Consider the following 25,583-nt stretch of genomic DNA (forward strand, 5'->3'; position numbering starts at 1 on the left):
GTACCAAGCCAATATCAAATGCAATTAATGTAGTTTCTTCTGCGAGGGCATGAGAACCAGTGAAAGAGACTTCACCCCTCCCCAAAACAAACCAAGCCTATTACTTAATTCTCTCCACCTTCAATTCCTCCTACCACATCTAATGGTGCAGTGTTTTTAGTGCAGCTCTGGGCTCCTTCCGCCTTCTCCCCATGGGCTGGCTTCAGTCCCTCTTCTCCCCTCTCAAGAGGCTCTGGTTTCGCCTCCACTCTGCTCACAGAAAGAGTACGCACCGTTCCACTCCTCGTTTCATCATCATCTTACTTCAGTATTGCTTCACTCATTACTAATGATTTTCATCAGCAGAGAGAGGGATTTACATCCTCTACGAGGATGTGAAGTCGTGCCAATGCGAGGACGTGCAGGTTCTGTGGTCGATCCTCGTGGAGTCGCAATCTCCTCGTCTGCATTTGAAGCGTTGAGGCGACTCCAGTTGATCTATCCATGGAGGAAAACTAGAGTAAGGTGAAGTTTTTTTTGAACTTTTCGTGTATAAAAAAACTTTGTAATGGTGAGAGCGAGAGGAGCGGCTCCTCTAGCTCTAATTCTTGCTTGCAGAAGCAAGAATGAAAAAGAGAAGAAAAAAAAAACACTTTGTAATTACACAGAATCAAGAAAAGTATTTATACAATAACAATAAAATTACATGAGAACAGGGTGCAGTAGAAGGTCGATTTCCTTGTTTCTTGATAGGTGTCGAGTCCATTATGGTTAGTTGTGGGGTAGCAGAGATTTCCTTTTCATTGAGCTTCTGTGGCTGCTTGATGTTAGTGAATAAAAAACAATGTTGTGTGTTATGTATTGGGAAAGAAGCCTGGTGTATGAGTGCTTCTCTAAATGGTTGTTTAAGAAAATTGCACGCTTTTGTTTACACATTGCTAATTATTTATTTCTCCTTGACTGATGTAGACAGAGCAACTTCTGTTTACAAATTCCATCTTGATTCCCAAATCAAAATATTACTGAACTAGAATTCTGAGGAAAGTTAACTACCCAAGCATTGAAATCCAACCAAAGAGCTTCAAACAGGCAGAATTCGCAAGTAACTTATTCCATGATCAAATCAATGATGTCATTGAGATAAAATAACTGACTAGTAGCGAATCACCGACAACGAAGCACCAAGTATTGATTAGTGTTCTTTTACAATTTCCCTTTTTTGTGTGTGTGTTGAGTGACTTGGATTCTGTCTATTCTAAGCACGTCTATAGGAAATCATTGTGGGCCACCGAATCACTTTGTGTAGGCTCATGATAAAATACACTGTGCAATCAGTTCACCTTTTCTCTTAATGTAACTTTTTGGTCTGTTGTCTTTCTTTAATTATGTTGATGATAGTGATAATAATCTGCCAATTGCTTAAAGAAAAACTGAGCAAGTCTTGACAGTTTACCTGTCAAATGGTTCTCTGAATAATTCTCCACAACTGAAAGAATCAAAACATTTATGAAATCTATTCCCATTCTTAGATAACTAAATATATATGAATGTGAGACCCTAATGGTATTTTATGGACTTAAGTTTCTGAATGTTCTGTTAAGGGTATTTTGATTAAGAATACTTACAATAGATGCCAAACAGCCTTGCTGAAGAACCAATCAGAAGAATAAGACTACTTTAACTTTATTTCAATGTGATAAAACCATCAGTATCGTCTGTGTAAAACTCAAATAGCCTGTGAATTCTCACTATGATATCTTCCTTGGTGAGCAAAGTGACATGAAACATGTATTTCACGTTTAGAATATAATATAATTTGTAATTCACCACATCATTAATTAGAACTCATCTCTCCCAATACAAAGTAGCTCAGGAATGCCAATCATTCAACTCTATTTTGTTGTCTTTTTCAAAGGGCGATTAGTTCAATTATTGGGCCTAATCAGTGCTGACAATTCAAGTAGGCTTGATAACTTTACTCATCAGCCACCTTCATGGATAGAGAAAGAACACCCAGTTCAAAGCATTGGGCAAAGTGTGATGCGTGCTTAGGTTAATGAGAAGGTGGCATAACCTCATCTTATGGAGCCACATCTTTATAATGACATCCATGGGGTCGTGTGTAACTCATTGAGCTTGTGTAACTACATCTATCAACCCCCCAAAATCTATTCGTGCTCAAGAACCCTAACTTTTTTATTTCATTCAAAAACCAAATCTGTGTGTGATGCACTTGCAAAATGCAGCAGCAACAAAGAAAACGAGTTTTTTTTCCATTACGATTTAGCTAAACCTTTAATGAATTCACATTGCATGGAAAGAAAATGAAAAGAGCACGGGCGTACTCGTGGTGAATGCCGGCGATGATCTCCTTCCCACGCCGCCGGCAGCATCTCCTCTCCCCCTCTATCTGCACTTGGCGTTCGCCGCGGGTAATTGCTGCTTGTTCTCGCCGGTGGCTTGCGAATACCATTTTGTACTCGTCGACGCCTGCGACGGTAGCACAATTCGATTCGGCTCGATATTAAGCCGGATTCTAGGTATTTTCACTCAGGCCCTTTCATTTCAGCAAATTAGTCCTCTGTCTTCAAATCAAATATCAAGTTGATCTTTTGCTTAAACAACAAGTGAAAGATGCGATTTTTGGTCTCAGACTTTCTTCTTCCCTCTCCCTTCATTGTTCGTCCAGGATTAGGGTTTTCTGACTGCGGTGGTGAGATGGGGCAGCAGTCGTTGACCTACAGCTTCGTGGCGCGCGGGCGGCATACCTGGCGGAGCACACGGAGGTCGCCGGCAACTTCAACAGCATCACCGCCAGCAGAGGCTCCCCTCCAGCAACAAAAAGTTTTCCTCATCGAGGACGGATACAGTGAGCTCCCTTGTGGCTTTGGTCAAATTCAGCAATTATACTCTTTGTATGTCGTATTTTTTCCTTTTTGGAAAAAAAAACACAGAAATTTTGAGTAGTAATTCCAGTACTTGAATTAAATGATTTGCAATTTCAGAAAGGAAAAAGTAGCTCGCCAAATAGAATTCTGATGTTGGCGTTCCAAAAATAACATTCAGTTAAGAATCAACAGCTGAATCAATTAGTCATAGCAGTTCATTAAAAATTGTTGATTATTCACAAAATTGTTGCTTAACAGTACATGGAGGTGATAGAGAGCAGCAACAAAAACAAAAACAAAAAAGGACGATGCAAGTTCGACCATGTACAGGCGTCCTGTTGTTAGATATGGTCGGCAAGCACAGGGAGAAGATGTGATTCTGTTCCATGGCAGTTTTCACAGTTTATACAACAAAACTGATGGAGAAGCCGTAGGGTGTTTAACCTTTTATGACTGCAACTTCCATAGGCATCGTGCTGATCCTGTCATGTGTTGGGCAAGGTAGCTTTTCCATCACTAGCCTTACTGCCAACATGAGCACAAAAGAAACAATGAAAGAATTCTTTGTTAAGTAAGCAGCATGACACCAGCATCACTAGCCCTTGCATCTCTTTGGTGTCATCTCATGTTACAGCATTGAGGCTTTCCTGCTTGCAATTTATCCCACATGCATGTCATTTGCCTTGGAGACTGGTAATGTGCAGTGTAGTAACCGTCAATGCATCCGAACTGGCAGAACTTGAGGCTGTGAACGTATTCAATTGCTCTGGAGTTATTGAACTGCTCGACCCACATGCCCATGCTCACATCTTCCATTTTAAACAACTGCATCAGTTTTGAATTTGAAGATCATGCATCATATCATACTTCCATCATTATAAAGGAAGAGGAAGAAGAATTAGCAAAAAGGAACAAAACAAAAAGTAACCATAATGGAAAGCTCATCATCAGGAAGTCATATTCGTCACAACTATTGAATTCAACTACACAATGTCATATGGCTTTTATTCAAGACTATATCCCCAATAATATTCAAATTCATTTTTTATTCCATAGACGAATCTTTTCTTTTGATCCAACTCCACAGAGAGACCAGGTGCTCTAATGAAATTCTTGTTTTATATAGCTACTAATGTTTTAAATTTATCATTTTTAGTAACTATGCATATCTATCTTAGTCTTTTCATTTCTATTACATTACCCTTTTTTGTTAGTATTTCTGAAATTTCGTACGAAAGAGATTTGAAAAATATGGAGGCAACTTACAGGCTGTTCTAAACAGTGTTATTATCAATGTTAATGCTAAACTAAACTAAAAAAAAATGACCACAAGAAACAGAATTGTGCTTACCCTTAATTTGTGCTTCTCAAAATTATAAATGATAAAATGAGCAATATCAGATGATACAACATATCCTGGACCATTAGCATAGGGTGGATAATCCTCTTCGGGCCATTCCTGCAATGTAGGATCATAAGTCTAACTGGTAGGTGAAATGGTTTACTTAAGATTTAACATTCAAATCAAGTAAGGTACACGGTTTATAAGAACAAACAAACAGAAAAACAATCACTTCAGGGATAGCAATGCAGTCAGCATTTTAAATCAATTGTTGAAAAGTTCAAAGTTTTCTACAGTTTGTCATATTTCTTAGAAAATAGCCAGAATTTTTTTGTTGTTTTTTAATTAATTTTAATTTGGATAAAATGAGTTTTGATTTTATGCTGAATTAATAAAATGAGTTACAAAAAAGAGAGAGAAATTATGTATTATGTCAAATTTTTGAATTAATAAATTCACTTCCAATTCTATTGATGAGATTTTTTTCAATGGTTGAAGTTTTATTTTCTCTTCGTAAAATATTTATATCCTTCACTTCATCTATTTCATTCTGAATTCCTGGACACTTCCACGGTTTGGTTTTGATGTTACGTGATATTTCTTCCATTAGTATCCTTTGTTATTATTAAGATAAAATAGGATTAAATGTTGGACAGAAAACCCTTTTGCAGATATTAGGATTAAATGTTGTTAAAGTCATACAGTCAGAATGGAAGCATAACAACATGCACCTCATACCCAGAACAATTCCTTTGATACTTTTCTAATCAAGAAAGTTTGCTAGCCAATATCAAATAGTCGTTAGAGGTTGTATGTGCATTTCTAATTTAAGAAACATGTCCTCACCATGTCGAAGTTGATCAAACTAGTTTTCTTCTTGCATTCTAGAGTGTAAAGGATGCCTACCCTTGCACAAGATGTGTTTTTATATAATTAGGTAGACCAAAGGGTGAGCAAAAAAAAGGATTTATGTAAACAAAGCAAATAACAAACAAATCCAAATCAATCAAAGTAAGCTCTACTACCCAGCCACAACCACCAAAAGTTTAGTATTTGTCCTACGATTGAACACAGATAAAGAGACTAATGTCATCCTCCAGGAAGCAAAATTCAATGATCATAAGTCTTAACTTGCAAAAAATATAAAACAATCAATAGAAGATGAAATAGATGAAAAATATGGAAATATCACAGAACACACACAATCCACTCAAAACTTTCCAATCATACTGGACACTACAATAAACAGTTTATGGCATCATAGTTGCCCTTCAAACATATTTGTTACCTCATATGTGACCGCCCATTTCCCTTCCCGTAGCGGTTGGTGGTGATAGTTTATGTTACCGATATATAGGCTTTTGTCACTAGGAACTTTCTTGACTTCATTGATCACTGAATCAACTCTGACAAATGTATCATCATCACATTTCATTATATAGCGTGCAGAAACAGAACGGACCTATTGGAGAAAGAGGAAATAGCATCAAAATGGGAAGTCAGTCTATGTATGGATAGAGCAAAAAGAACAAAATAAATCAGAGTTACAAATTGATATAAGATAGAAAATAGTCAATACGAACCCCATATTCACATATGGCAACAGTCTTGAGAACAACAAGATCATAGCTATCTAGAAAAGGAACTATAACTATGTCACCAAAGAACTCAGCCTCTTTCTTCAACTCAATATTCACTTCCTTCCTTCCATGCTGTTTAACCAAGATTGTATTAGTTGAAAGAATTGAAAATGCATGAAACAACATCATGGAGTTTACCAGAGCAACAAAAAACCGAGCCACAATATTGGAAGATTTTCTAACAGTACGCATCCATGATTTCCTAACAGCCATCCGCTCTGCAAAATGGTTGCCTGCAGAAAGGATGCCGATGAAAAGTTCAACTGGTCCATCAGGAAGTGGCAGTGCTTGCCATTCTTCTGACATTTCTAGGCTCTTCTGTGGAGCAAAGCTAGGATGTGAAGTTGGCAATGAGCCAGCAAAAATGGAATGGACATGAATGTCCCCTTTCACTGACAAACCAGTTGCGTCTTCAAGAACATAAGCCTACAGAGAGCACAAAAAAATAAGGTTAATTCTCCATCACAATATGGGAACTTAGCAAGTGCAACTTACAGTTCGATAAGGAAAAGAAGTCACATGTCTTCCATTAACATTGACATGATAACCTTCCAATCCAGCACTAAGTGTGAGAACAAACAACTTCTCTTCGGCAAATGGATATGACCAGTCCAATGAAATCTTTTTTGTCCGACCAATTAATCGGTTTAACCACCATGTTGCCGTTGACTCCTCCATTTTGTTGTCATCCTCACGTATCCACTTTTCACACTTCAATAGCCCATCAACTGCAACAGAAGCCAGCAAACAAGCAGGTTAACAAAAGCCAATTTAAGTGAATAAAACACATTTTTTGCACTTAAATAGATACAAAGTATGGTTGCATAAACGTTGATAGTAAGGTTTGTTTGCAAAGTATGGATGAACAAGGAAACACAGAGGTTCAGAAAACCATGCATCTTGTTTTCTTTAAAGGATAGCCAAGGAGGTAGGAAATCAAATAGACACAGTACAGGGTCCATCCTTCGTAAGTCATCTACCACAACGGGCAAATGTGGGAGTGGCTGTTAATAAAAGAAAATTTCTTGCATGCCACTATTTTTCTTGCACGGGAATGAACACCTAGATTGCTTTAAGACCTATTTGACAAGTTCTTCATCAGCAACAACGGTAGCATCCCTAGCTTTGAGGAAGGCCTGAGTTCTAAGGTGACCCCAACAATGAGAGGGATGGATATAACCTCCCAAAGGTTGATGGAGGCTAGGGCATGGGAATCGATCAGGGCAGTTGGAATAAGCAATGGGAATGTTGAGAACGATCAGGTGCTGTCATTTGTGGAATGCTCAGAGGGAGGTGTGTTTCATGACAAATCCAAATTATATCCAAGAGACCATAAGAAGCTCATTCAAGGTGACCTACCGGTTTCATCACTAGCCGGGGACTTCCAACCCTCGCACCGTTGGGCTGATCCCCACTGCATGCGATAGCAAGTATTCTGCTCAATAACCGGCTTTCCACTCCAATCTCCCTTCAGCCGAGGGTTAAAATGGAGAATCCTAGGCGGATCCTCCCCGTCTACTGTTTTAAGCCCCTGCAGCTCCATCATGAACTGAGACACCATGATCTCCTTCTCCCCTTCGCCCAAGATCGTAATTTTAGGGTCATATTCCGCGTGAGCTCTGAACGGTTTCGCAACAAGGGTTATGTACGAACCCAATGTTAATCCACAGGGGATCACCATGACCTTCTCCCTTTGAAGGAACTCTTCCCCAGAGAGTATGATCGAGTGCGGGCATCTCTCTTCCGTCCGGTTCTCCTCCTTCGTGATCTGAGGTCCTTTCAAAGGCGCTGCTTTTAGCTCCTTGAGCAGCTTATGCCCCACCTCCCACGCGTCCCTCGCAGACTTGTGAAGCCCGGAGGTCGGCCAATCGCCAGCAGCAGTAACATTGAGAAGGAAATTGAGCCCTGATACCGACAGCGTCCTTCCCCGGTCAGATGAGAAACGGAGGTCGGCGGGTCCATGGGCCGATTCATCAAGGCGGTGCGTTCGGCGAGAAGGACGAACCCGCGCGGCCAAGTCCTCCGCTCCGAGGTTGAGGGAGAGGCTCACACCGTCGCCGCCGAGCAGCCCGGCAGCAGCATACCTGGAGGAGGACTGAGCAGGGGAAATCCCGCTGGAGATGAAAGGAACCTCCAAGAGAAGGAGCCCAACGTAAAGAAAGACCGCGATGAGTAATGCCTGCAACGATCGCTTCCGGCCAAGCGAGAGCACCGCCTCCACCTTAGGCGATCGCCTCATCGTACGTTCCACGCCGGTCGGGCACCGGATCAGGAACCGAGAGGAAGGGAAACCCCCAATCCCGATCACTGGCTCCGAGTGCGTTAGGGCAAGAAACCGATGGGAGAGAAGGCGGAGGAAGAAATCGTAGGGGCGGCAAAGGGAAGAGCCGAAAAAGATGCCAATTTAGAGGTCAGTGGAGACTTTCTGAAATTATTCGCTTACTATTTTTCTTTTCCAAATTTTCCTATTTTTTATTGCGCATTTTCGTGGAATTCCCTCCGTAATTAATTACAAAAACATTTTTTAAAATCAATTTTTATTATAAAAAAGATTAAAATCTTATATTCTCTATTATAATTTTCCATAATTATTTTTTCCTTTTTAAAAAAAAAAGTGTTTAGAGTCGACTACAAATCCTTGACTTACAAATTAGAATAAGAATTTTATTTTTTTAAGAAAAAACTGAAATATTTTAATAAAACACATGTTGCCCTCTTATTGTTGTTTAAAGTTGTCTTATTTTATATTGTTTGATAAGTTATCATAGCATCTTCCTTTATTCCAACTGGCAACCTCCAGTGTAAAGATCTCATCGCATGAACATGCATCATTTTTTTATTATATTATCAAAAATAAAGATTACATTTCTTCCAAAGGTCCCATGTAAATTAGAAAATTAAACGGTCCAACACATGAAGGATATTTTTGCCGACTTTGCTATCCTTTCTATTTTTTACAAAACTATCTTGAAAAACAAAGATCACACAGCTTACAGGGGAGATTGTGTTATATGTTAGACAATTAAAATTTAAATCACTATATGATTGGCAAAGTCAGAAGGGATGAACTGGAGATTTTTTTTGAAAAATAATTTATTATCTTTATGTTTAGATAATGTAGTGTAATAATCGATTTTTTATTCGAATGGTCTCTCTTAATTCTTTTTTTTTTTATCAAAGAGGATCCAATTCATTATTACTTATAAAATCACATAACTATCCTCTTATATACTATTTAATATTATTATTATCCCTAAGAGAATTTAGTTGACTAAAATATGACAAACTTACTATAATATGATAAAAGATCAATTTTAAGCAGGTTAGCGATTGATTATAAACAATAATAGAGTCGGGACTAGATCATAACAAACTCAAGAAAAATCAATTATTTATTATATATAACAATAACATTTAAATATACCATATTTACATCAAATAATACATCAATATGCAATATCTAATATGAAGGAGGGATGATAGAGCAATACAAGGCACTAGTGACTCAGCGAGACGACTTTGGTCGGCGATGTAATCAGTTCGTTGCTGGCGAGGCGAGTGTATTTCTGAGGACATTTTCCTCATCCTCATAAATGGGGGGCAGGTCAGCGATGTGACCGGTTCACCGTCGCCAAGGCGAGCATATTTTTTAGGATATTTTCCTCGTCCTCATAGATTGGGGGGCCACCCTCCAAACATAGAGTCCCTCCGCCTTAGGTTATGAGATAATTCTGTGATTTACCTCTCTTCACATGACCTTTTTGTTATAACTATTTGACATTATTATTTCCTGTCACATATATTCAATCCTGAATCGATCGGGCAATTATATGAACATGATAAGTCTATGTTGTAGCAACTACAGTTTTATAGCTGCTATAAATATTGTAATAATTATAGTTTTATAGTTGCTATAAATATTATAGCGTACAACTATGAAACTGTAGATGCTATAAATATTGTAATGGCTATGAAACATTGTTATGCTACTTGATGCAGTGATAAAGGGAGCCCATTAAGTGTGAGTCAAAGGATGGAGAGAGCAGTCGACGTGGAGGTCAAAGTTAAGGAGATCAACGCTAGAGAACCAACGGGCTAGCTCACCGAAGGAGGGTCGAGCAGAGCTCTCTTGCAGTAGGCAATCAAGTATGAACTGCCCGATCGGCAAAGAGGTGGTCCAAGCAGAACGCCCCCGTGCAGCTAAGATCATCAAACGCTTATTATGGAGCAGAGGAGTGTTGGGACGACCGAAATGTTAGCCCGGTCGGGCGGAAGCAAGCTATCAAGTTAAATCATTGCAGGGAAGAGCATCCTACTCTGATCGAGCGGAGGTGCCCCTAGCAGAGCGGCTTCTCCGCTCAACCGATCAGCGAGATTACTGACGTATCTCAGGATATCCTTTTGGGAGATAGTGCTGCTGACACGAGGCATGGTCAACAGACGGATCGCACGATGGAAGCTTCTACTGTTTTGTTAGGAATATGCATACTCTGTTAGAGTATAGTGTCTGAAATACTTTCCCAACAGGTCTTTTCATAGGATAAATTGAAAAACGTGCCCACGACCAATTGGAGAACATGTCTACACCTCGAGAAGCATGCACGTCGTCTACTGGGGCACTATATAAAGGGGGGTTTATACACCAGCGGAGTTACGCGTTATTCATTATTCACATCTGTGTCTACTGTTGCTCCATCTTTTTCCTCTTTCCAGTGACTTACTTGAGTGTCGGAAGGTCAACGTCGGGACCCCTTTCCTTGCTCAGCACTGACATTTCTTGTATTGCAGAGTGGAGCAGAGTGTACATTCAATTAATATAGCAGCCACATCCCTAACTTGTCATCTCTAAGATTTTCAGATAGATCATTGCTATAACACATACTTACGCTATTCAAAAATATTTATATCGTAATCATCATAAAATGATGGCTATTATAATATAAATTTAGTAGGTTCATCACGTTATAATAGTTATAAAACTATAACTGCTACCATTTAAACTTCTCTATTAAGTCATATTCATGCAGTTATAAATCATATTAACTATGACTTAAATGTGTCCAACTCAATAATATTCATGGAGTAGTAATTTTGCCACCATGTAGTAGTAATTTTGATTTCTTAATTATTAAGATATAGATTTATTATATTTATATAATTCACTGATGAATTTAAAATGTAATACGTGTGACTTGAGTTAATAATATTTAATCACATATCTGACACGTTGTATTATTTAACCAGGACTGATGGGCCATTTTTCATAATTAAACAATAGAAAAGGGGCGCTCACGTGAGAGTGCAAAAAAAAACTGCGATTTTTGATTTTTACCTCATTTATTTTACTATTTTATTAAAAATATCTCTTCTTTACTAACTAATTTTAGTGAAGCCTAAAATGAATTTACGTTATTGTCCTTTTTTCTATTCACTTTAAAAATAATTCTAAGGTTTATTAGTAATTCCATAAGCGAAACAATCATTGATATAGAGTTCGAGACTCAGCTGCGGCGTATTATTATGAATTTTTCTCATCATTAATTTTCACTGGTTGTTTTATATAAAAAAATATAATTCTCTTTAGTCCCACATCTTAGAATTGACAACACTAGGATCAAAGAAGTTTCTATAAATATTTTAGGCCAACAATTTTAAAAAATATACTTTTCTTAGTTTTTTTATTAAGATAAGTATAATATTAAATTAAATTAATTTTTTGCATAGGGAAGTCCGTTACATTAGTTTGTTGTTGGGATTTTCTACGAATCTACCCAAATAATTAATTCTTAGTTTATAAAGGTGACACTAGAAAATTCAAATAATTCGGATTTTCAAAGACCCAAATAATTTATATATTATTATAAAGCGTGTGCACGATCACATTAGTATTGTAAGAAAAATTATTCCATTTTTTATCAAAGGAAACCTCATATTTCTTTATTTATCAAAATAATACCTTAATTTTAAAACTAAAAAAAAACATCAAAAATAGTATTATTCCCTTCCTATTCCTCCTGCCAACCTCCTAAATCCCACGTTAGACCTAATATTGGACCATATCATACATACGCTGGACTTAATATTGGACTATATCATACTTAGAGTAAGTCTAATATGAAAAATATCTGATTCACTGTGGATCTTATATGAGATTATAACATATTCAACAGTGGACTTGATATGAAAATATATTTTGTTTTTTATCCTGGATAGAGGGGATGCATTAGAAAATGATGAGAGAGGGGATTTATGCTATGTTTACTCGAAAGCATGGATGAGGAAAGGAAAGGAATTTATAGTAGAAAATTATCCTCGGAGGAAGAAAAGAGAAAGGGTGAAAAAATCTCTTCCTTTACATTGTTTGTTTATCTTGATAGAGAAAGATGTATATATGTAATATAATAAAAAAGGGTTTATGCGTCATTTTTTAGGTACATGGTGTAATTTTGTAAGTCAAAAAGGGTACATGCGTCAATTTTTTAGATATATGGTGTAATTTTATAAATGAAAAGGGGGTACATGCGTAATTTTTTTCTCATCCGCAACTTTTCGTCCGATTTTGAGGTGATCAATTTTGACTCTAAAATTATCCGTTGATGGATTACGTTTTTTTCCATTTGAAAACTTTAATGAAATAAATGATGGAAACTTTTCCACTATAAAATTTTTTCCTTAGTTTTCGTTTCCGCTCTTTTAAATAAACTGACCATTAGAAGGTGAGGGGTAGAAAAGAAAAGTAGTTTTAAAATTAGGATACTCTTCCAGATAAATAAAGAAATGTGACTTTTTTTTAAGTAAAAATTTGAAAATTATTTCTTAATTATATGGAAAATTAATTTTTATTTTATGTTGTGCTTTGGATTTTAAAACTCGGAGGGGGCACATTGAAAAAGAGGATACCTTGCGAATGAAGAGAGTGATTAGGAAAGAAATAATATTATTTTTGATATTCTTTTTGGTAGTTTTAAAATTAGGATATTTTTTTTAGTTAAATAAAGAAACGTGACCTTTTTTTAAGGAAAAAATTGAAAATTATTTCTTAATTATATGGAAAATTAATATTTATTTTATGTTGTGCTTTGGATTTTAAAACTCGGAGGGGGCACATTGAAAAAGAGGATACCTTGCGAACGAAGAGAGTGATTAGGCTCGAGCTTTGTTATTTATATTTTCGGGCTCGAATAAACTAGGGATTCTCTTCCACCAAATTTTCCGACGACGATTGCTTCCCTCCTCCGGTTGCGAGTGCTTCTCAGTTGGTATGTTGTCCTTATTAATTTCTTCCTCCCTCCTAGCCAATGTTTGTTCTTTCTCTGATTGCGTCTTCTTTTCTACTTCGTTTTGTCCCAGGACTCCCTTTTCGTCAGTGTTTTTGCGAGAAGTTTTGGTCTGTTGGTTTACTTGCTGCTTAAGGGGCGTGATCGTGGGGGATCTAGATCCATAATTGCGCCGATCTGATACTTTTATTGATTTGGGCTGGAAAGATCGCGATTTGCTTGCTGAATTATGCGAACGTCATGGGCTGATGCAGTTGCGGACGCCGATAACTCGGCTGCCGTGACCAGCGCCTCCGTTGCCAACGTTGTCACCGCCTCCGCTGCCCCTTCCCGTGGTGGCCGCCCTGCCTACGTGCCTCCTCATCTTCGCAACCGTCCAGTGACTACTGAGTCCTGTGCAGCGCCAGCAGCGCCGGCAGCTCCATCTCCAGTAGGAGGTACGTCAAAGCTATCGGCATCTGCTGCTCCTGCTACTGGTGGGAGCCGCCGGGGTGGTGGTTCCGTCCGTGACGTGGTTCGTGCTGGATCTAGTGGTGCGAGAACTGGCTGGCACTCCAGAGGCGGTGGTGGGAATAGGAAGGAACGTGAGGCGAACCCTTTTTTGAATGATGATGAGACCATTGAGGTTGCATTTGATAGCAAGGAAAATTCAGGGATCAATTTTGATGCTTATGAAGACATCCCTGTTGAGACCAGTGGTGAGAATGTGCCCCCACCTGTGAACACATTTGCTGAAATTGATTTGGGGGACACACTAAATGAGAACATCAGGCGGTGCAGGTATGTGAAACCAACCCCCGTCCAGCGCTATGCAATCCCCATTTCACTTGCAGGCCGGGACCTCATGGCCTGTGCTCAGACTGGATCAGGAAAGACAGCGGCTTTCTGCTTTCCAATCATCAGTGCAATCATGAGGGGACCTCCAGGACCGAGGCAAAGAGGATCAAGGACTGCCCTCCCTCTAGCTTTGATTTTGTCACCAACCCGTGAGCTATCTGTTCAAGTATGTAGTTTTTGGGTTTTAGTCCTCTTTTCATAAAACCTTTTTTTTTCCCTAGCCATTGCTACCTTATTTGGTTGGTCTCTTAACCTAAGTTTCTGGTATCACAGATACATGAGGAGGCCAGAAAGTTCTCTTTCCAGACTGGTGTTCGAGCAGTAGTTGCCTATGGTGGAGCTCCTATAAATCAGCAGGTTCTTCTTCCATCTTTTATGATAATACTTCTTTGATAATTCTTGGTTGGATGAACTTTTCAACCAATGTAGTCAAAGTCAGAAAGCGAATTAACGACACTCCAAAAAAAATGCTAGACCTCTGTTATAACACATTCAGTGAGAGGTGCATGCTAGTGTTTGCCTGACCAAAGTAATATACATATCTGTATTTTCTAACACTATAAAATAGAGAATTGATACCTTTTAGAGTTAATAGTTGAATGAGCTATGATATAATTTTAGGCTTAGTTTACTTAGGTGGAATTGGAAATATCAGAGAGGAATGAATTATACAAAATTGCAAACATATCGGAGTTGCATCATATAGAGCTGAAGCCTGGACAGGAGCACCAAGATGAGAAGAGAAAGGGGTAGTTAAAGGTCGAGAACATGGATGGTCGTATGCCAAGTTTTATTATTTCCATGAAAGGATATTGCCAATTCCGTCATATTCACCAATTTGTAGGTGTTAAATCTGCTACCAAATACCATATGTTAGGTTTGTGCTTTTGTTTTCAAGACAAGGTCGAATGCATTCTGCATTTAGACATTAATTTGAAACTAAGTGCAAGATGAAAGTATTTCACTTTTTTCTTTGCTGTTTTTGTTGTTGTGGATCAGAAGCTTTCAAGTCTAGTATACTTGGACATTTAACAAGAAACTTGACGGAATTGAAACAGACTAAAAGGTAAGATAACATAAGTAGCACATCCTTGCCATCAATAAGAAGTCAAGAGAAGTAGAGGATGGCATGAAAGGTAAAAGAAATGAGCATACTTAGAAACATGAAGGGGAGGAGTGAAACAAAAGCTGAATAAGATATGTGCATTAGAAGTTGGAGATTGTTGTATTCATCTCCATCCTTTTGGTCTATTTGCCGAATTATATTCTTTGTATATGTTATTCCTACTTACCACAGTTGATTATCTACTTTTTGACTGTTTGTCTAATTGAACAAGAAAAAGGTCCATTCCTGCAGTTGTTTGTCAATTGTCGTCCATTCTTTGCAAGTTATTTACCGAAGCATCGGGTGCTAATTTTAAAATTGATTTTTTTGTCCAAATCTCTTGTATCTCTAAATCTTATTTCCCTTTATCTAATTCGTTAAATAGGGAGGAATAACATGGAAAGCTATATTTTCTTTCTATTTCGGCAAGACATTATCCCTCACGGTCTTAGTGTTACACATCTTCTGTTACAATTCATATTTGCAGTTGCGAGACTTAGAAAGGGGTGTTGACATACTTGTGGCAACTCCTGGTCGTTTGGTGGATTTGATGGAGAGGGCTAGAGTTTCTTTGCAACATATTAGATATTTGGCCTTAGATGAGGCTGACAGAATGCTTGATATGGGCTTTGAGCCACAAATTAGGAGAATTGTGGAACAGATGGACATGCCTCCACGTGGTCAAAGGCAAACTATGCTGTTCAGTGCCACCTTCCCAAAGGAGATACAGGTTTGTCTTTCTCTCTCTTTTATAAACAATTGCTTTTGGTGATTGAATTTTGGTATGCTGCTGTTAAATTTGATTGTATATGTGAAAAGTCATTTGGAAAGAAACTGATTTATATTGATGTTGATTTTAACATTCCACTCAAGGTCATGCTTGAGTAAGCTTGAGCTGTGGGTCAAACTCCAATTCTAAGACATTGCAAGATAAGACATATGGGATTTGCATGAAAAGGCCCATGATTAGACAAACACACATTATAGAACAATAGAAAGTCGCTGTGGGAACTCATGACTTATGCTTAAAACCATCCTAATGTTTGATTGGGTGATCTTTTCATTACAAAAACTCGCACTATAAGGCTAGCTGTAGATTTATAATTTATGGTTTGGCGACTAGTGCTGTAGCAGGTGTTGACTTTTGTAAATCTCTAATTAGGTAACTATATCTGACTACAATGTTGGGGTGAACAGACAAGTGGTTGATTTTTACTAGCGTTGTCAAATATTGTCAGACTATTATCTCATATCTTCTTTCTATGCCAATCATTGCTATGTGAACGAGATTGAAGTAGAGATATCCAGTTGTAGCTGCATTTGGTACATTTTCAAATTGAAATGGTTTGAAACTTGAAAACAATTTATTATATTTGTTAAATGTATACTCGTATGCTGTTGTTCATAATTTTCTTACATATCTATTTGTATCTTCTCATGAATTTCTTGTTGGTCTATATGATTTCATTTTATGGTCATACGCCTTCTATTGGTATGTATTGTATTTTTTCTGAGTTTATTTTGTCTTCTTTTTAATCTCTTTCTCATTAAGGAATTACTAATCTGATAAATTGTCTTCATTAATTTTACTTGTGCAGAGGTTGGCTTCTGATTTCCTTTATAAGTACATCTTTCTTGCTGTTGGGAGAGTTGGTTCAAGCACTGATTTGATTGTTCAAAGGGTGGAATTTGTAACGGAATCTGATAAAAGAAGCCATCTTATGGATCTTATTCATGCCCAAAGAGAGAGTGGCGCTCATGGAAAAGTAAGTCTTGACCTATTTGGTGTTTTTTTGCCATAATTATATCATTGTTTTGTCTGCCATTGTTAAGTACTCTTAGAGTATTAGCGTTTTTTACTTCAACTGCCACAGCAATCTCTGACGTTGGTTTTTGTGGAGACAAAAAGAGGAGCTGATTCTTTAGAACACTGGTTGTGTATGAATGGGTTTCCAGCAACCACAATTCATGGAGATAGGACTCAGCAGGTACATATGTACTTAACATTATTTTTCTTTATCTTCCTCTTATTTCCAATAGTTGATTCTGTACCATGAGACAGACTAATTTCTACCTCTGTTACATTTTCTTTATCTAATATTCTTTAGTGTATAAAGAAGCTAGTTCAGGAATGCAAAATGAAAGTTTTAAAGCACAGATCGTTGTCCACTCAACGGCAAAATTAACATGTAGAAAAGAAGAAAAAATTGGCACTAATCATCCTTGGATATCAGATGACTAATAGTGATTCTGACCTTTTTGAAGTTGCTGTTTTTTCTTTTGGTTCGATAAAATGCTTTACATAAGCTCTGTTGTCTTTCAGGAAAGGGAGCAAGCTTTGCGATCTTTCAAGACGGGTGCTACGCCCATTCTTGTCGCGACTGACGTTGCAGCACGCGGGTTGGACATCCCGCACGTGGCACACGTTATTAATTTTGACCTACCCAACGACATCGACGACTACGTGCACCGAATTGGAAGGACAGGCAGAGCTGGAAAGTCGGGCCTTGCCACTGCCTTCTTCAACGACAGTAATGCATCCTTAGCTAGGTCATTGTCTGAGCTAATGCAAGAATCAAACCAGGAGGTGCCGCAATGGCTCACTCGCTACGCAGCTGCTCGTTCTCACAGCGGCGGTGGGGGTGGTAGAAATCGAAGGTCTGGTGGAGCCCGGTTCGGTGGCCGTGACTTCAGGAGAGATTCCTCCTATACCAAAGGTGGCGGAGGAGATTATTATGGAGGATCATTTGGTGCATCTGCAGGATATGGAGGTGGATATGGAAGTGCAGGAGTGGCAAGTGCTTGGGACTAGCTAGTTTCATCCCAAATACCTTATTTATCCTCCCTCATTTTTGATGGATTGATTAGGAGTAATTATTACTAATGTGATGTGTTTTATCTTTTGTTTGCTTTCCTAGTTTGTCGAACGTTTGTCTAAAGTGTTAGTAACTCTTTAGTCTCCCAATCTTGTTATTGTAAAGTGAATACGTTGATGGTTTCTCTGCAAATCTGAACTGACACCAGATAAACAAAAACTTTTTTTGGTGCATCTGTAGGATATGGAGGCGGATATGGAAGTGCAGGAGTGGCAAGTGCTTGGGACTAGCTAGCTTCGTCCCAAATACCTTATTTATCCTCCCTCATTTTTGATGGATTGATTAGGAGTAATTATTACTAATGTGATGTTTTATCTTTTATTTGCTTTCCTAGTTTGTCGAACGTTTGTCTAAAGTGTTAGTAACTCTTTAGTCTCCCAATCTTGTTATTGTAAAGAGAATACGTTGATGGTTCTCTGCAAATCTGAACTGACACCAGATAAACAAAAACTTTTTTTCTTTATTTATTGCAATAAAAATGAATTACATTGTAAAAAGGATAATAAACACGAATGAGAAAAGATAACAATCCAATCCATATTTATACAAAAACACAAAAAACGAGTCATTTAGTAGAAGAGGTAACCAAAGGCGAGGGTGGCTGCAGAGGCGACTGCCATGGCAGCAGAGGAAGACGCCGAGGGAGCAGCAGAGGTCGGTGCAGGAGCAGGGGCCTCAGCGGCGATGGCCGTAGCAACGATCATAGCCAGAGCGACAAGTCTTAGCTTGAAAGAAGCCTCCATTGATGTTACCTTTTACTGGAAAAACTAGGAGGAGGAGGAACTTAAATAATGCAGAGGGAATCAATGAGGTTCGCTTGGAATTGTGGGAGGAAGAGAGGGATTGGAGGAAGCCTTTTATAGGAGAATTCTATGTATGATTGTGGACAAAACAAGCTGTAAAAATCTAAATACAATCTGTAAATTTGTTATGTGCTTGGTTGGACGCTCTGTGATTAGCTGGAAAAAATCTAAATTTAATCTGTAAAATAATATTTTTTCTCTGTTTTGTAGCTATCTTCGCGCTTTTGCTTGGCCCATGGCAGCTGTGTCTCGTCTGAAACCAGCTGCACGACATCTGTGTTTCTCAGCTGGCTTAAGCAAGCTGATAATTTAATCGCATGCTCGCAACTCACTTCTTGTATTTTGTTGTTTATGAAACAAATTTTAATCATTTTTCTCTTGTTTTTTTAAAATCAAATCAAATTTATTTTTCAGTTTGAATGGAATAAACAATTTCCAATTTTATCTTTATTAGTTAATACATTAAAAAAATAATTTGAGTTTTTTTTTTCATTTTAGGTAACTGTAGTATAAGATTTTACATATTTTGATTTAAAAAATAATTAATATAAGATTTTTTTTATCTATAATTTTAATAGTTTTATTTTTTTTTCCTTTTTTTTTTGGGCACATTTCTTTTTTCTCTTATCATTTCGCCCTCCGCCTTACGGCCCTCATTGAGAGAAAAGAATCTAAACTTATGATTTACATTGGCTGCGTTGGTGAGCGTCGTGATAAAGCTGGATTGCTTCTGTTTCCTCCTCCAGATCTCTATGGGTCGGTGGGACGACGACTTTGTTGATTAGGCTACGAGTCCGTTATTCACCGATCGGGGATAAGTAGATAAGCCGGAATGGTTGTTGAGCAGTGGTTTACGTTTAACCCTCTGTTTGGATGAGGTGAGCAAAGGTTCACTAATGGAAGGGGGAAGGGAGGGGAAGAAAGGGAAAGAGAGGGGAAGTAAAGTATTTATAGATAAAAGCTACGTCCTGGTTGGAGGACCTTTAACTGTATGGCCTTGGGAGATCTGATGGTATCTAGGTTCTTCGGGTCGTTGTCGTCTATTTCACATCATTTGGATGAGTTCTCTTGTCGAGAGGATGGGGAAGTGGCAGTGGAAGAGACGGAGCAGGAGACGGCGTAATCGTCTAGGAACAACTTTACAGGTGACGGTTGCTACTGCCGATGGTAGCAACATGGTATACTTGACTCAGACGTTGGATTTCCTTCGCCAAAACTACTCTGACTAGCTTGCACTTCGCCGACTAACGGAGGAGATGAAGCTGCAACACGGAGGGATGCGGATGAAGGGGGGCACGAGACTATTTAGTATTAAGAGGAAAAATTAATATTAGATCAAAGGTATTTTTGAAATAAGAAAATATTTTGATTCTTGAAAATAGAATAATGACTGGTTGAGGGAAAGAGACACAGGAATAAATCATTATTCAATTATAATGATTCATTCCCTTATTTGTATTCCTATTCTTATAATCTAAATATTAACAATGACAATCAATAATTATTATTCATATTCCCCATCCTTATGCCTCTAAACCAAACATGTTGTAATTCGATTAACGTTGAACAAAATGATAATTTCCAATTTATTTTTTCGACTGGAATCGAATAACAGACATTGTAATTCTTAATTTTTATATTTGATAAAAGTTTGTAATCCTAAAAGTCCACCAGAGAAGATTAATCAACAATACATAGACTAGGGTAAGAACGTTGCCCACAAACTTCCAAACTATAATATAATTGTGACAACAAACTTCAAAGTTATAATTGAATATTCCAACCAAACTTTCACTATAAGAACTTCGCCTGCGCACCGAAGGTATGCTCACTGCATCAACAGACGATAGGCCTCATTGTTCATCTGATATGTATACTCGTAGCCAACATTCTCGGCACGGTTCTTGAATTCTTCCAGATCCTCTCCTGGAACTTGAATGCCGACCAGTACATTTGCGCCGGTTTCGCCCTATATACCATAAGAGAAACAATTAAATATAGAGTGTGATGACACAAGAATGCTAACTCTAAAAGTTGAATCAATCAAGGAACCTCTCAGATGAAGCAACGCAGTGTACCTGTGCTCGATAATGGAACAAGCTTATGTTCCAACGGGGACTGAAGGAGTCTAAGAATTTCATTAGAGCACCTGGTCTCTCTGGGAATATAAATCGACACAGTATTTCATTTTGAACATTTGATCGCCCACCCATCTGGAAAAAATATATAATTTAAAATACATTAAAATGATAATTATTATAATTCCATAGGCACATAGCACACTATTTTAGACTGCAGAGGGAAACAACCAAGCTAATTTATTATCTCTCTTTCAATGATTGTGAATCCTGAAGTCTGGTGTGTTAAAGTGCTCTGATAGTGATATACTCAAATGTCAAGAGATACTCACCTAAGAGCCTTTAGTTGGGATTGGTACTCTCTTTTGGACTTCAACAATATTAAACTAAATATCTATGTGAACTGAAGATACAAAAGATAACATCACCATTCAACAGTATGCAGTTATAACTTAGAACAATAAAATGTACTTCTAAGTTTCAAAACAGGTTGTAAATGCCAAAGCAATGGTAAGACGAGATACATACAAAGTATCTAAGATGATCTTTTGCCAAGTCATCATTGGTGAGGTTAAAAGTTTTAAGTTGGGCGTGCTCCATTCTAAGCACCATTGCTGCAAGTTCAGAATCAATATGAACACCAACACTGCAATAACAATATTCATTAATTAAGTGAAAACCAAACAAGTTTCATTACTTTTCTTATCATAAGCTAATTATGGGCATACCTATAAAGAACAAGAGCATTTTCTTTACGTGAATCATATCTGTACTTGAACTCTGTAATGTTCATAGGACCAACCTACAGACGAAGGTTTTTAAATCAAAAATCAAAATTTAGCTTTAAAACAAATTGTGATGTAGAATATAGTCATACATACCAATTCACAGAATTTCTTAAAACTCCCTTTCTCCTCTGGTAGATTGGTTGCCAAAACAGCCTCTCGTTTGCGACCAACATCAGCAAGTTCAGTCACAATTCTCAGTCTGTCAAAATTCATGTTTGCACCACTTGTTATAGCAACAACAGCTTCACCTTTCAAACCATAGTATCTGCAATAGGCCTCTGCCCCAGCTAGAGCAAGAGCACCAGCTGGTTCTAGTATGCTTCTTTTCTCCTCAAACATATCCTATATCACATTTGGTATTTCTCAAAATCTTAACTTCAAAATAATCATTATGAGCAATACTCATAAGCGGGACAGGTATAGGACCTTTATGGATGCACAAATGGCATCACGACCAACAAGAACCACTCCATCAACTAGTTCCCTGCACAAATGGAATGTCTCTTCTCCAACCACTTTTACAGCCACACCATCTGCAAATCCTCCCACTTGTTCTAGCATAATTCTCTCCCCATGAAATAGAGATAATGACATTGCATTTGCATCAGAAGGTTCTACTCCAATGATCTTTACCTGCAGACAAATTTCGACTGACTGAATCTCTCCAGGAGCATCATTCATTGTTTGGATCCATTTTTAGTGATGGGACTACTTAAGGACATTTGTACAATCCACAAGCAGAAAACTTAAGACCTAAGCAGAAAACTTCATATAAGTAAAAGAAATCTAATTTTGAGTAAAAATACAGATCTTTTGTTCAAAAATATTGAAATAAAAAACATTAACAATTTAAGGCACCGTGAAGTAGAGGATATAAAACAGACTAAGATCACGATAATTCAGAACAAGCACACACCTCTGGGAGGACCCGTTTTACATAAGCAGCAATTCCTGCTATTAACCCACCACCACCGACCGGTACAAATATTGCGTGTATAGGACCACTCATTTGGCGAATGATTTCCATCCCAATAGTTCCCTGACCTGCAATAACATCAGGATGATCAAAAGGGGGTATGAATGTACGGTCTTCCTCCTCTCCACATTGCTTTGCATATGTTTGTGCTTCATCATATGAATCCCCCTTTAGGATGACAGTTGCACCTAACCTCTCAACTGAACGCCACTAAAACACATCACAAAGTAGGGTAAGAGAGAGGTACATGCAATTATACAGATGCTAAGAAATGAAATATAAAGCATGATATTTTCTTTTAAATGAAAGTGCATTGCTGAAAAATGCTAAATATCCAAGCAAGTAGACACCTTGATTTCAGGTGTGGTCACTGGCATTACAATTACTGCATTACATCCTAGTTTCTGAGCAGCCAAAGCAACACCCTGTGCATGATTGCCAGCAGATGAGCAAATGACTCCTCTATCTAATTGCTCCCGAGGAAGTTTAGCCATCATATTGTAGGCTCCTCGCAACTTGAAGGAGAACACCTGCATTCCCACAGTTGAGCGTATTAGTGCATCTACATAGGAATATCCAAAAAGGAAGCTGCAAAGTGGGAGTTTCAAAAGTATAATTGCTGCAAGTTAAAGATTAAACAGTCTTTTTGATACGATTTTGAAAACTCTATCTTTACTATTTCCTTCCCAACCCGTTCCATTTTTTTGATATCATATAATCTCCATTATTTTTCCTTTTTCCCTTCTCTTGAATTTATGATATTTGTAAATCTGATCGTGGATAATTAATAGTTTTAGGTCATAAATTGTGAATTTATGACCTTTGGGTCGTGACACAATATCTATGTTCTCAATTTTCTATCTTCTTTCATATACTGAGCATCACAGGAGTTATAGGATACTCTCATATAAGAAACGGAGAAAAGTAACTTTCATCCAAGGATTAAAAAGACTTTTTTTACCGGTTGCAAGTCCTCTCTCTTAAGCCAGAGATCTACTCCAAGTCTCGCAGACAATTTCGTCGCTCGTTGCAGCGGCGACTCGATCGCCACATCATAAACCTTCGAGGTCAAAATACTGGTTAGATACTCCATAGGATTCAACGCCCCGTTTTGACCAACGTCGGCCGCTAACGCAGACGATGGATAAGTTTTCTCAGAAATGCCCCCAAGGTAGCCGCTTTCGTACTGCAGAGAATCCACCGAGACCCTCTTGAGGGGAGGGGAAAGGGATGTTGCATCCGGCTGAGTACTGAAGCCGGCCGACGAAGATGAGGAGACGGCGGCAACCTCGAGCAGTCGACCTCTCAGCGAGTCGGCGTGGATAGATGGGCAAAGGTGGTGGAAGCGGAAGGAGGTGGCAAGGCGTGCTCCCCCAGCCAGCGGCAGCTTCGAGGGCGGGGGAAGGCGCGAAGGGCGGAGGGCGGCGAGAGATTCCATGTCACCGAGCTTGAGATGGATCGGGGCGTTCGGCGAACAATTAGGTTCGGCGTATCAAGAGAATCTTTTCATTTCACCCCCTGACAGTTTATTTTTTTTGAAATGCCTCTTCCTACTTTTAATTTCATTGTATGATGTCTGCTGAACTGTAATTCAACAATGGTATATATATATATACTATTATATATTCAATCGTGGGATCTCCAGATCTCTCGATGTATATATATTCAATCGTGGGATCTCCAGATCTCTCGATGCCACAGCATTACCCATATATATATATATATATATATATATATATATATACTATCAAAAGAGTTCAGATTTCTATCTCAACACCTTTTTATCCGCATCCCATTAGTGTTATATATATATATATATACCTTTTTATCCGCATCCCATTATATATATATATATATATATATATACTATCAAAAGAGTTCAGATTTCTATCTCAACACCTTTTTATCCCCATCCCATAGTTAAACGATAATTGAAAAAAAATAAAACATCATTTTAGATGAAATTTACTAATTCTTTTCTCCTTCCCAAACAACTTCGATGCTCCGTCGGCTTTCCTCCTAGTTTGAATTTCCTTAATCCGTAGGGATGTAAATGAACTAAATGATTCGCGAGCTATTCAGAGTTTGATTCGGTAAAAAGCTTGTTCGAGTTCATTCGTTATCGAGCCGAGCTCGAGCTTGATTTCGAGCTCGACAGTTTTATCGAGCCGAGCTCGAGCTTAAGGATATTCGGCTCATGAGCTCGCGAACATGTTCATTTATAGGCTCGCGAGCAAAAAAAATGAGCCTTAAACTGAGCAAAAAAACGAGCTCTAAAACGAGCCAAAAAATGAGCTCTAAAACGAGCCTTAAACCGAGTCAAAAAATGAGCTCTAAAACGAGCCTGAAAATGAACTTTAAAATGAGCCAAAAAAACGAGCTCTAAAACGAGCCAAAAAAATAAGCTCTAAAACAAACCTTAAAATGAACTTTAAAATGAGCCAAAAAACGAGCTCTAAAATGAGCCAAAAAAGAATTCTAAACGAACCCGAAAACGAGCCCGAGCTCGCTTAATGAGTTAGGCTCATTAACTTTGATAATCGAGCTAATAACGAGCCGAGCTCGAACTGTTCACGAGCATGATAATTCTAAAACGAGCCGAGCTCGAGTCTTGTGATAAAAGCTCGATTCGAGCTCGAGCCAAGCTCGAGCCCGAATATAACTTAAACGAACCGAGCTCGAGCCTAATATTGTTCGGCTCGGTTCGACTCATTTACATCCCTATTAATCCGTTAACTTCTCATCCTCTCCTTTCGTCGACTCCAGCATCACTTGCTTCGTCGACTCCAGCTCTAGAATCTCAAAGGTACCCTAAAAGATTAATTTTAGCCAATGACGATGCTCCACCAAAAATAAGACCTTCCATTTACCCGATTGGTTTTGACGATGGTTAGCTGCAACTCCGTCATTGTGGTTCTCCGTCGTCATCACTCCAGCTCCAAAATCCTGCAGAAGGTGCCCTAAATTCGGATTTCATCACTCCAACTCCAACAG

The 25,583-nt window shown here is 38.3% G+C and overlaps 4 protein-coding genes and 1 long non-coding RNA gene across 8 annotated transcripts; 3 read left to right on the top strand and 2 right to left on the bottom strand.

Moving 5' to 3' along the window:
* The first annotated feature begins 47 nt into the window (after window positions 1–47).
* Window positions 48–910, top strand: LOC121970496. The gene is made up of 2 exons (XR_006108937.1): window positions 48–264; window positions 346–910. It is a non-coding gene; the product is annotated as an uncharacterized LOC121970496 (long non-coding RNA).
* A 1,087-nt stretch (window positions 911–1,997) lies between these two features.
* Window positions 1,998–4,033, top strand: LOC121970495. 3 transcript variants are annotated; one of them, XR_006108936.1, is made up of 4 exons: window positions 2,000–2,519; window positions 2,669–2,848; window positions 2,985–3,044; window positions 3,126–4,033. XR_006108936.1 is itself a non-coding variant. In XM_042521258.1 (2 exons), the coding sequence occupies exons 1-2, from the start codon at window positions 2,614–2,616 to the stop codon at window positions 3,242–3,244; spliced, it is 354 nt and encodes a 117-aa protein (XP_042377192.1). In that variant the 5' UTR covers window positions 2,007–2,613; the 3' UTR covers window positions 3,245–4,033. The 3 variants fall into 3 exon arrangements, 1 of the variants encoding a protein (XP_042377192.1); XR_006108935.1 differs by having other exon boundaries at window positions 1,998–2,894; window positions 3,126–3,157; XM_042521258.1 differs by lacking the exon at window positions 2,985–3,044 and having other exon boundaries at window positions 2,007–2,848.
* LOC121970493 (hydroxyproline O-galactosyltransferase GALT6-like) lies at window positions 3,061–8,260 on the bottom strand. Its single transcript, XM_042521255.1, has 7 exons — window positions 7,209–8,260; window positions 6,345–6,577; window positions 5,988–6,275; window positions 5,793–5,921; window positions 5,498–5,671; window positions 4,219–4,326; window positions 3,061–3,692 (listed from the first exon to the last, which is right to left on the bottom strand). The coding sequence occupies exons 1-7, from the start codon at window positions 8,086–8,088 to the stop codon at window positions 3,486–3,488; spliced, it is 2,019 nt and encodes a 672-aa protein (XP_042377189.1). The 5' UTR covers window positions 8,089–8,260; the 3' UTR covers window positions 3,061–3,485.
* Window positions 8,261–12,978: 4,718 nt separating this feature from the next.
* On the top strand, window positions 12,979–18,325 carry LOC121970497 (DEAD-box ATP-dependent RNA helicase 37-like). Of its 2 annotated transcripts, XM_042521260.1 has the most exons (8): window positions 12,979–13,108; window positions 13,200–14,129; window positions 14,237–14,320; window positions 15,556–15,798; window positions 16,667–16,834; window positions 16,943–17,056; window positions 17,392–17,858; window positions 18,105–18,325. In XM_042521260.1, the coding sequence occupies exons 2-8, from the start codon at window positions 13,356–13,358 to the stop codon at window positions 18,172–18,174; spliced, it is 1,920 nt and encodes a 639-aa protein (XP_042377194.1). In that variant the 5' UTR covers window positions 12,979–13,108; window positions 13,200–13,355; the 3' UTR covers window positions 18,175–18,325. The 2 variants fall into 2 exon arrangements, with proteins under 2 accessions (XP_042377194.1, XP_042377193.1); XM_042521259.1 differs by lacking the exon at window positions 18,105–18,325 and having other exon boundaries at window positions 17,392–18,097.
* A 2,036-nt stretch (window positions 18,326–20,361) lies between these two features.
* On the bottom strand, window positions 20,362–24,082 carry LOC121970498 (threonine dehydratase 1 biosynthetic, chloroplastic-like). Its single transcript, XM_042521261.1, has 9 exons — window positions 23,551–24,082; window positions 22,940–23,119; window positions 22,530–22,799; window positions 22,040–22,246; window positions 21,707–21,955; window positions 21,554–21,627; window positions 21,354–21,471; window positions 20,826–20,960; window positions 20,362–20,716 (listed from the first exon to the last, which is right to left on the bottom strand). The coding sequence occupies exons 1-9, from the start codon at window positions 24,025–24,027 to the stop codon at window positions 20,576–20,578; spliced, it is 1,851 nt and encodes a 616-aa protein (XP_042377195.1). The 5' UTR covers window positions 24,028–24,082; the 3' UTR covers window positions 20,362–20,575.
* Window positions 24,083–25,583: the final 1,501 nt, after the last annotated feature.

The sequence above is a fragment of the Zingiber officinale genome, chromosome 4A (assembly GCF_018446385.1).
Source record: "Zingiber officinale cultivar Zhangliang chromosome 4A, Zo_v1.1, whole genome shotgun sequence".
Classification (NCBI taxonomy): Eukaryota; Viridiplantae; Streptophyta; class Magnoliopsida; order Zingiberales; family Zingiberaceae; genus Zingiber; species Zingiber officinale.